Below are 11,506 nucleotides of genomic sequence, written 5' to 3' on the forward strand. Positions count from 1 at the left end.
CAAAAATACAAATTCTTTGGCAAGTTAAGAAAAGTTCTACATATGTTTTTAACTGTAATATTAGCAAGTTGCCTGGAGTGGTTCTAGGCTGCTGCCTGACTTGCTGACTGACAAATGATCAATTCTTGGGTGTGGGGTGAGCAGCATGTAACACAAATGGTCATATAACTTGGTTTAAAATTCTTTATTGGAAAATATAGTTAGCTTGTTTCCTGGTGACAATTCTCTTCCTCAGATTAATTGGATCAGAGATCATACAGAGAATAAGTTCTTTAGACAAATCAGGTTTTGTTGCAGAATCTAACCTCAGCCACCTAGTTCATTATTAATTAACAAAAAAAAATCTCCACCCAAATTAACACCCTGACGACAAAAAGCATGGTTGCAAACAAACAAGTAAAAAAAAAATACCTAAAAATGAAAAATAGTGCAAGAAAACAACACCCTATGTGATTTCTTGAAGATCGATGGTGACATCAGAGCTGGAATTGTCAAGCACAAAGTTTCTGGAGACACGAAGGGCTATAAAAGAAAAAGAACAATCTCCCTGGAGTCTTAAAAAAGGCTTTAAGTCTCGTTCCTTCTCAGGTATGGGGAAGAAAAGCATTCCTTTGCAATGTCCTTAACAAATAAGATTATACATATTTAATTATGGTTCTACAGAAGGGTTTTGGAAATCAGGCAAGGTCATGATTGAAGAAGAGGTGCTGCAGGGTCAATGATGCAAAATCACATCTGTTGGAAGGAATATTAAAGACAATATGGCAACTGTTGGCCATATCGCAAGAAAGGTAGATGGAGAGGAGCTGCTATGGTAGAGAGCAAGGTAAACAAAAGTAAAGGTAGAAGAAGATGGACTACAAGGAAATTATATAAAATACAACATTAACCTGGTAAAGCATGGGGCCAAATAAAAAGGAATGATGGAAACAAGGTCCCAGCTTTTGAGTTCACTAAATATCACACACAGTCATAGGAGACAAGAAGAAAAGGACAATTACTAGTTACTCTACATTTTTACTACTTACTCTAAAGACCATAGTGGGCAATGTTCAGGAGACGTTGTCCTTACAAATGTACCACACATCTGCCTATTGTGTTTTACACAAACTAAATGAAAGTAATGACATTTTGAAAAGTATTTTTATCTATTTAGTTAAGAAAAAAACCCTCCAGTAATGGGCCTGATTTATTAAAGGTCTCCAAGGCTGGAGAAGATACACTTTCATCAGTGAACCAGCGTAATCAGCAAACCTGGAATGGGTCTGGTCCAGGATAGAAAACATTTGCTAACAGATAACTTTTAGGAAATCTGTTCCACGTTTTGGTGGATCACCCAGGTTCACTGATGAAAGTGTATCTTCTCCAGCCTTGGACAGCTTTAATAAATCAGGCCCAATGTGTATAGAACCCTCACTATTGATTTTAATGTGGATTTGAGACCTAGAAAAAAATGTTTTTATAACATTATTAAACCTACTGCCTTTCAGCTCCTCTGTTTTTAACAAAGTTTAACAAAACTATGGTGTCATTTTTTACAGTGAAAATGTTTTTTTATTGTTGTAATATTAACTGCAATTTAAAAGAATAATTTAAAAAGTTTGGTTTACTGCTTCACAGTGATATCCATATTTACTAAGAGAGAGATATTCTAATAAGATTTTTATAGTAGTACATGCTCGAGTGTATTTACAGGGGGAAATATATGTTTTATAGTTTTGAAGTATATGCAAAATCTCACACCAATTTTATTTTTAGTTTAACCTCCCTAGTGGTTTATTTCTTTCTGGTTTTATATGTCTAAAAGCGGTACATTTTTTTCACGAAAATTTATTTTACAGTATATTATAATAGTAAGAGTATAATAAAGTTTGAAACACAAAAATCATGTAAAATAATGAATTGAATAAATTAAAAAATCTATATATAAAAAAAAAATAAAATTAATTTGTTTTAATTTTTAAAAAAAAAATACATATTATACTCATACTAATATATATACTGTAAAATAAATGTTCTTGAAAACAATGTACTGCTTTTACACATATAAATCCAATGTATTACATTCAATACAGTTATTTTGTATTGAATGCAATACAAATGGATTTTGAATTTCCAGCCCTGCCCCGCCGGCAACGTACACACGCACCGATGTCACCGGGAACTCCCAAGTGACTCATCGGATGCAGAAGCTGGCCAGAGGAAGAGAGAAGAAGACGGAGATTGCGGCGATGGACGACGCGGGACGCCGGCAGATCAGGTAAGGCCGTATTTACTATTACCTCCCATAGGATTACCTACCACAAGTGGTGACTCAGGGTTACCGCTTTTAGCAACTTTTTTCTACCCCAAGTCACACTCGAGTTATTGCTAGGGAGGTTAAACCTATGGATTTCAGCCCAAACATATAAATAAAGTAAAAGTGTAATGGAGCAGAGAATCAGTTTTTTCCCCTAAAATTCCTATCAACTGTTTAGTGTGATGGCTGGTCTCACTGACCAAAAGGGAGGCTTGAATGGTTAGAAAGGTGGAGCAAATACTGTCTGACAAAGAAAAAGTCATGACTGTGTGTATAGAGTTGGCTGCCTATATTTCTTGAATTACTAATTGTTTTACCAGCCACAAAAGATAGACTCTGCTTATGCATTATTCTATCATACTGGATTTGAATCCCAGATTTGATGATAGGTATACTTTAATGACATTTACTGTAGATAACATAGAAGAAGAAAAAGATGGAGTACCCTGAATTTAAAAACTATATTTAAAACTATTTCTAATATGCACAAAACTTTTAATAAACATTCTACCACAGCTACAAGATTCAATTCACAATTTGCCAAAATCAATAAAGCTAAAAAGACCTGTTGCAAACAATGCCAGTATATCTCTGTACATCCTTGTTTTAAAACATATATATTAAGATAGTCAAATAATACAATGTAATAAAACTCTAAAACTTGATATAGGGAATAAAAGAATTCTAAAAACACCAATAACTAGACATGAACAAGCAAAATTTTAAAATTCGATCCCGCGGTGAATCGGGCTGTTTTTGCTTACCGAACGTGTAAGTGAGAACAGCCTGTGGAAATTCAGCCGTCAAGATTGAATTACAACTGACAGCTCTGCTCCCCTGATTGCTCTTGCAGCCCTGAAGTATGTGTTCTTGGATAGGGATTCTCTATCCAAGAACACAGAAGTCCCGCGGCTATGCTCATCATGAATTAATGCAGCCATGGGAATCACCCTGTGATGATTCCCACGGCTGCATTCATTCATGAACACAACCGCGGAACTCCTACTAAAAGCCATGCAGCCATGAGAATCCTCCTGTGCGTGATCCCCGGGCACTAGAGGTTAAATGAGGGGATTGCGCAGGGGAGGATTCTCACGGCTGCAATCATGAATGCAGTCACGGTACTCCTCCTGCCTCCCCAGACACTAGAGGTTAAATGAGGGCCTAACTTCTAGTGCCCGGGGATCATGCACAGGAGGATTCCCATGGCTGCCACAATACTCCTCCTGTAATGTTTTCCTCGATCTACCCATGGGTCTGTGAAATCGGTTCACCGGAAAACTTGTAGCGGTGGTAGAATGCTTATTAAAAGTTTTGTGCATATTAGAAATATAAAGAAAACTATAGAAAAATATAGTTTTTAGTTTGAGAAAATGTTCACGAGAATGTCATTCTGAGAGGCATTCTCGCTCATCCCTACTAATAACTCTAAGCTATGACAAAGGTAAAATTTAAGCAATACCATGTTTCTGCAATTCTTTGTTTCTTTAAACCCATAAACTATAAAATTCTGTGTGGGGTAAGGGAAAATGATAACATTGGCTTGAATTGGCTAACAAAGCTCGGGAAAGCATTATTAACATTTACTGTGAATAACACATTTTATGCAGTGTTATAGTAAATATTCCTCTTTCAAATTTTACAGAGAGAAAGAGAAAATAATTAGACATTTCTGTGCCTAAGTTTGCATCTCAAGGCTTTTAATGATCCTAGCAATTCACTGAATGTTGCACTGACATATAAGCATGGTGATAACAGAGACATGTCCCAGATCCTTCCCATACACTTAGAGAATTCTTTAGTATTTGGTAATAAAATAACTTGAGACACAATATTCGCTATATGAGGCTGTTTATAATGACATTTACCACCGTCCTTAGTGTTAAATAACACTATCTTACTAATTCTCATTACATAGTTCTGACAACCACCACTAAACATAAGATGATTTGAGGGAACAGAATCAGCAACCAATTGCACATACACTATATTTACTGACATTCCAAGAACAAACTGTATGAGGGAACAAATAATTCACATTCCAATAGGCAAGTGGTATGAATAAAAAAAGCATAATTCATCATTTCAGATATAATGACTAACACAGTCTTGCAATAATAAGTCATTAAAACATAGACTTTCCTTGATATAGTACCATCATTTGGCAGTTTATTAAATGGATTCCAAGATTCTGCTACTACGTTTTTACTAATATTGGTTGGATATTTACCCAACCATTTGTTACCTAGACTTTTCACAGGGGAAAGCATGGGCAGTGTTCTATATTTGGTACTTCCAATCATGCCTACTGGTGATGGTGAACAGCTTTGGTTTGCCTCCTCTAAATACTTGTCACATGGACTGGTGCAGCTGTTTAACGAATAGGCAACATAAAAAAACTGGAAACTAAAGAAACTGAAAACAAAATACATGTTGGCATCCTTCTTCTCTTTCTGGATTTTATAAACAATATAAAAAGAATTATGCAGTGTGTTATGTTTGTGCATAACATATTTTTCTTTTCAAGCTCTTTGGCAGCAAGCATTGCTTGTTAGGACACATGCCGTGTCATCAAGCAGAGACTGATCACAGAAGGAGCTTTATTTTAATATAATATATAAAATGATTTCATCAGCTGTCCTTCAAGGTCAGAATTAAGATCTTAAAGACATAAGGGTTTACCCTTCAAAGATTGACGGTTACTACATAACACCATATTTAGGTATTAAAGTCTGAATAGCAGATGTTACCCTGTCTACCAGCACCGACTTCTTAGAAATTAGAAACAGATAACATTTTTTTTGATATAGAACACAAAAGGTGACTAACTATTTTTTTTAAATGTTTATATTTCAACTATGATTATTGGTGTGTCTTTACAGTTTTAGAAACTATTATCTTATCTTATGTAATATTTAGTTGAATACTATGACAGATTTGAATGGAAAAGTATGTAAATACTCTTACCTTGTTTTCTTTTCTTATGTTTTTTTTTTACTTTTGTTTAATAGGATTTTTAACTTTATTACCCAATCATGTACAGCATTAGGATTACAATATTAAAGTCAGTACAACTTCAGCTCATTAACGAAGTAAAGTGAAAACCGCATTGCAAAAACAAAGTGTTAAACGAAGTTTTCATTAGTATAAAAAGGTCCCTTCAAGGTGTAATAAATATAGGACAATAAAAGGGGTATCGCAGTGGAATATTGCTGTAAGGTTAAAGGTATTGCCCTTAAAAGGGTATAGGCCAACCCCATTTAAACATAATAGTGAAAAAAAAAACAGATGGTTTTTTTTTTTAGGCCAAAATAATATATTGTATTCAATAAATTCCATAGAATACATAAATAAACATCCATGGTAAAGTACATGAGAAATTTGTTCAGGTGGCAAAAATCCAATGATCTGCCAACCAAACTGAGCTAGACATAAGTAACCTACCGTATCATATACATAGGTAGGGTTAGACCAACTGCAAAGGATTAGAACGGAGATGTTAACACGCAGCCAGAAGACCTAAAGGGTTTTGCCCGACCAAGGGCTTCTTCAAGGGTGGCTGTGCGTTTAACGAAGCAGTCGCAAGTATTGTGCATGGTCTGAATATATCATAAAACATAGATTTAAATTACAATACATAACAACATAGTTATAAATACAAATATACATGTGAGACTTGTATATACATGATTATTGGACTGTATAATTTGATAATTTGGTGTGCTTTAAATAATCCCGGTTAATTAGTAATAATTGCCTAAATACTAAAACACTAATAGAGCAGGATCATATTTTAAGAAACAAGATGTGTAATAAAGTAATGCATATATGCAAAAAAAGAGATTTTATGAAACAGTGTATGTAATAAAGTAGTAATGATGATATAATATGGTAACTTACATAAGCCCGAATGGAGGAGGTCTCCAAGTAGGTTACTAAGATGGTGGTGGTAATGGATACTCCAGGTGAGAAAAAATCTATGTGTAATTATAGTGAGATTAGAAATATACAATGTTATATAAGAAATAGAAAACACATATCACCATATTAAGTGTAAGAAGTCATTTTAGAGTATGCTGGATTGTTTTAAATTCTTTATAGCCTTGGGCGTGATAGTTGGCTACCTTCTGTAACAGGGCAGAAATGGCCTTAGTAAGGTAAGGTCAATCGCTACTCTGGTGCATTTACCTGTTAGGCCTATGGAGATATTTAATGCCCTTTTAGAAGGGCACCAAAAACAGGTTTAAATTTGCATTGAACTGAAACTGGGGGGACCGTCACCATGGATAACTAGAAAAACGTGAGACCCCAGGCCTGGCTAGGCCAGGATCTGAACAATGGACTACTGGAAAGATGAGCCTGGTTCCCAGTGGATACTTACCTATAGCAAACAGTACTTCAGGGCAGGAACCAGTATGTGCTTATTTTTTGGACTGTTGCTTCAATAGGGAGACCAACTGGAGAAGAGATGCTACTCTCAATACCTCTCACAGATGAGGAGTTCAACAGGAATGTTGGAGATTAGCTGTCACCGTTGACTTTATTCTCCAGTATTGAAATATAAATGTCTAAATCTGGCACTCTGCTGTCCTAACCCTCTCTCTCCTACATTTTGAGTTTCAATTTATTATCCTAGATTAAAGAATTACGGGGCTTTTTGATTTCTTCATGCCACATTACAAGTCAGAAACACAGGAAAATGTATCTACTCATACAGGCTTGAGTGCTAATGATAATAATAAAAATACCTTAGCAAAACATTTTCACTTTATTTATATTCATCACGAGAAGTTAAATACCGTCACAGCGTAAAAATTTAACTTTGAAAGTGACCATGCTCTGTACCTTTGGAAAATGAACCTTACTATTATTAAAATAATTATTTGTCTATAGTAATACAAACCTATACAGGAAAATATTTGGTCCTTCATTAAAAAAGTTACAAAAAAATACAATATAGGAGAATTTACTAAAATGAGAAAAAAATTATGTTTTTTTCAAGGCTGAGGAGATAACATTAACAATTGGACAAGCATTTGATCTGGCATACAGAAAATTTCTGGAGTCTGGAGGAAAAGATGTGGAAACACGGAAACAAATAGCTGGCTTACAGAAAAGGGTAAGTCCTGTGATGTTACTGCTCAGTCAGAAGAGGAACTGACTGTACACTATCAGCTTAACAGGCTCAGTTAATATGCCAAAAAAAGTGCCATTACAAATCGAAGAAAATTAATTATAGTAATAAAAAGATGACAGAAATGTTTCCAACTCCAAGAAGTTAATGAATAGGATTAGTGGTGTGATTTTATCAAAGTTGATTTTGTGGCAAATTTACCTTGTTAGCTGTTGTCAACATTATTTGAAGGAAAGACTTCATTTTTTTTAGTTGAGTTGCTTATATGGATATAAGTAATTTATCTATATAAAAATTTTTCCTCCTATAATTACTACATGTTTTTGGTCTTTTTTTATATTTCATAAAATATCATTCTCTTTGGATTTATATTTTATGTTTTAGGAGTTTTTGACCATTATACAATATGTGTAATGTTGGTTAACATTTCTTACTGTTTTTTCCTGTCTGTTTTTTCCTTTCTTAATAGTGAGGCTAAACAAGAAAACTTTTTTTGGCAGTATAGGTACAGGATATTTAAAAATATCATGTTCATGTTAGAAAGTGAATTTTCACCCACATTAGTAAATCAAGTGGAACTATATTTGCTTTGAATACTCAATTATAGTCAAGGAAAGTTTAAAAGGGCAAGATTGGTTACTTATACATTATTGGATAATTGATGACAGTAGAGCTTCACCTTAATCACCAATCTAAGTTAACCATTTTTAGTAAACTCAACCCCCCTTACAACCTATTGCACCTTTACCCACCTACTGTTTTGACTTTCATGTATTTATGTTGTCTGAGACTTAAAGAAGGACTAAACCCAAAAATTAAAATATGCCTACCAGACAGGTCCTTTTACAGAAGAGACAGGCGGTGTTGCATCTGCAATAAAATAACCAGGCCGCGCCATCTCATTTCTTCTTCTCTTCCTGCTTTCGCTTTGCAGCAACGTTAATTGGCCAGGCCAGGATGACAGAACTCATCAGTTCATTCAGTCCCGTTATATGTAAGGGAAACTGGGATGTGCAGGGTATCCCGGCATCTCACAGGTGACACCTGTACACACTATTCACTGGAGATAATGACAAACAAATTTAAAATACAAACCCTAAAAAATAAAGTAATATTAAAGTTAGAGCTGGCTGTTTTAAACTGAACCTATAAGGAAAACAAAAAGTATTAAACTAATATCACATACGGTACTATTAGTTTTTTAGGAGAAATTCACATTAAGCCTGTGTTCCTCAACCAAGGGTCTTTGTAACCTTGGGGTATATCTAAAGGTTGCTAGGGGTTCCTTGAGCAATGAGCAATTTGTGCCTCTCTGGTCATTTTAAATGCACCAATGATTTTTTGGGGTATCCTTAAGGGTGACACTCTTTTCACTGGCCAGGCATTCTTCCAACTGTTCCAATTTTAGCAGTGGTTCCCTAATCTTGAAAGTTGTTTTAAGGGTTTGCCTATGTTAAAAGGGTTGAGAAACATTGCTTTAGGCCGTACTCCTCACACAAGTTTGGTATAAGGTCAGAACCTGCTAAGTGTGCCCAGGTGTCTCGAAATACAATCACAGACACTGCAGAAGCCACAGAGGGCTGTAGGGGAGGAATTCAGAGGCCTTCTTTTAGTTCCAGGAAACATTGTATATGTAGAGTGCTCCAACTTTGGGGAATTCCTAGTCAGACCAATATTTTAAAAATACTGCTGTTTAGTGTCAAAACTTTTTGGCCTGTTTTGAAAAACTTTGGGGTTCTTTTGGTGGCGTTAATTTGACACAAGTTTGGGAAGCTTCCAAGATTAATCAGAATTAACTGACCTGTTTCAAATGAGGTTTACATTCACATAGACTTGTATTGGAATGCAAAACACATATGAAGTGAACAAACTTTTGTTGACACCAGTCCTATAGCATCTGGTCTTGACATGGAGAAATAAAATAATTTAATACTTGTTGTGTTTATCAGGTTGGGGATGCCTACCTGTGCATTTCAATTATAAATAATGTAAAATATTATTTATTTTTCATTCACTGTATTTCTGTCATGTTCTTACAGGGGCAGACATGTGACAGTTCCTCCGAAGTTAATCAGTTGTAACTAGACATTCAGTTTTGGTGATATCCCTGCTGCAATAATTCATCTTACCTGCCTGATCACTTAAGGTTTCTAAAGTCAGGTTTCTGCATACACAGCATCAGCTTTGGTTGCCAGGGAAACCGGTTTGGTTGCCGAAAATTAATATTATTATTATTATTATTAATATTAATAACAATAATATTAATAAAAAGTGCCTATATAGCGCCAACATATTACACAGCCCTGTACATTAAATAGGGCTTGCAAATGAGAAGACAATCCCAGCTTTCCTGCATGTGCTGGGGATAAACGTATACTTGAAAGTAGGTAGAAAATAATAAAAGGCTAAAAAACTTTAGTGTCAATGAAAATTGAAAAGAAAAAAAATAAAGAAGGTCAGCACTGGCTTTGTTTTTTTAAATCTTGGAGCATTAGTGCACCTCCAAACTAGATTAAGCCATGTCTGTTTATAATAAAGAATAGTCATATAATTAAGTTCCCTCCAATTCCTTATAGGTGTTAAGTGGCTAGCATGTAAAAATTTTTAAGCCCCTTTCACATTTGCAGTTGCTAACTACATCTTAAGCTGTTCCTAGACAAACTGCTGCTATGTACCCTGGACTGGTTTACCTCGCGTCTGCCATGGGATCATTCGTCTAGAGGAGGAAAAGCAACTGCATTGCTAGAAGCGGTGTGTACTGCAACCATGTACAAACAGGTCACAAAATGGTTCCAAATTGCTCCAATTTAGTTGATTAGGAGAGGTTGGAAGCGTGGTTTAGCCTGTGATACCTCTATCCTGCATACTACAACATATTTTGCTATATTTTCATGGTAACAACCAAAGAGTACAGAAGCCAAAGCATTAGAGTAGGTGTCAAACGTGATACTTAAAAATAAATCACTAAAAAATCATTTAAAAACAAATCAATACAATGTCAAACATACCATTAACGTTCTACACATGTTCCTTAACTACATTTTTACCACCTAAACAAAAACAATATTCTTTTTCAGTGTGTAAACAAATGTGTCATTGTTTATATGAGGGAAACCATTGAAATAACCTTTAGGTCTACAGGGAACCTGTCCTATAAATATAAATATCCACATCTCATAGTTCAATAATGTGGTGGTCCCTTGAAAGAATGACTTTTACATTGCTGGTCACTGGGAGGAATACCACCCTTACAGATAGCCAAAAAGATCATTGGTATTAGGTAAACTGACACAAATTGTTCATTGCTCAATGAACTTTAGCAACCTCCTGGTTGAGAAACACTGGCTTAATGTAAAACAACTTATGTGTCTGTTGGAGGATTTCAGACTTTCTTTCTACATATATTTTAGGAATAGTCACGGGGAACCATATATTTGTTAATTATAATTGCATGGCATTGCTTCCTTGCTTGAGTTTATTTTTGCAAAAGAGATACTTATAGAAGCATCTAATAGAAAAAAAATATTTAGTGTAGCAGAGCTTTTTTGGCTAAACCAATGTTCGATTTGCTAAGCATATTGGTTAACTAATAAAATGTCATTCAAATGACTACTTACCAGTTTATCAGGTTTAGATAGCCAGCAGCATGTCCTCCATTGGTCCTAAAGAAAACCTACGGCTTTTTTTCATATGGTAGTCTTGTGGAGAGATTCCTTATCCCTGCTCAATAATCTCATTAATCTAATAAAAAATAATGTCATTCCCCATTAGGTACCTTCCTAGCAAGTTAGTATAGTGCTGCCATGTTAGAGTATGAATATACCAGAGGGAATGCCAGTGTTCACACGGGGACCTAGATGGTTGTACAACATTGATTTACAGTGTACATTGATGTGTTTTTAGTTGTTGTGCCAGGATTGTTTCAGTACCGTATTTTTCGGACCATAAGACGCACTGGACAATAAGACGCACCAGTTTTTAGAGAAGGGAAATGAAGAAAAAAATATTCTGAAACAAATAGTGTCCTAAAATATTTTATGTGCATTAAAAACCAACAGCACAGTCATAAACAC

The 11,506-nt window shown here is 35.1% G+C and overlaps 1 protein-coding gene across 3 annotated transcripts in view; it reads left to right on the forward strand.

The window, feature by feature from the left end:
* The window catches only part of GULP1 (GULP PTB domain containing engulfment adaptor 1), a 234,068-nt gene that overhangs the window by 186,698 nt on the left and 35,864 nt on the right, over window positions 1-11,506 (forward strand). For all 3 annotated transcript variants that reach the window (XM_072418794.1, XM_072418793.1, XM_072418795.1), the window contains exon 9: window positions 7,302-7,418. In XM_072418794.1, the coding sequence (XP_072274895.1) occupies window positions 7,302-7,418 (117 nt within the window). The remainder of the gene's footprint in view (window positions 1-7,301; window positions 7,419-11,506) is intronic.

Source organism: Pyxicephalus adspersus, chromosome 7 (assembly GCF_032062135.1).
Source record: "Pyxicephalus adspersus chromosome 7, UCB_Pads_2.0, whole genome shotgun sequence".
NCBI classification, from domain to species: domain Eukaryota; kingdom Metazoa; phylum Chordata; class Amphibia; order Anura; family Pyxicephalidae; genus Pyxicephalus; species Pyxicephalus adspersus.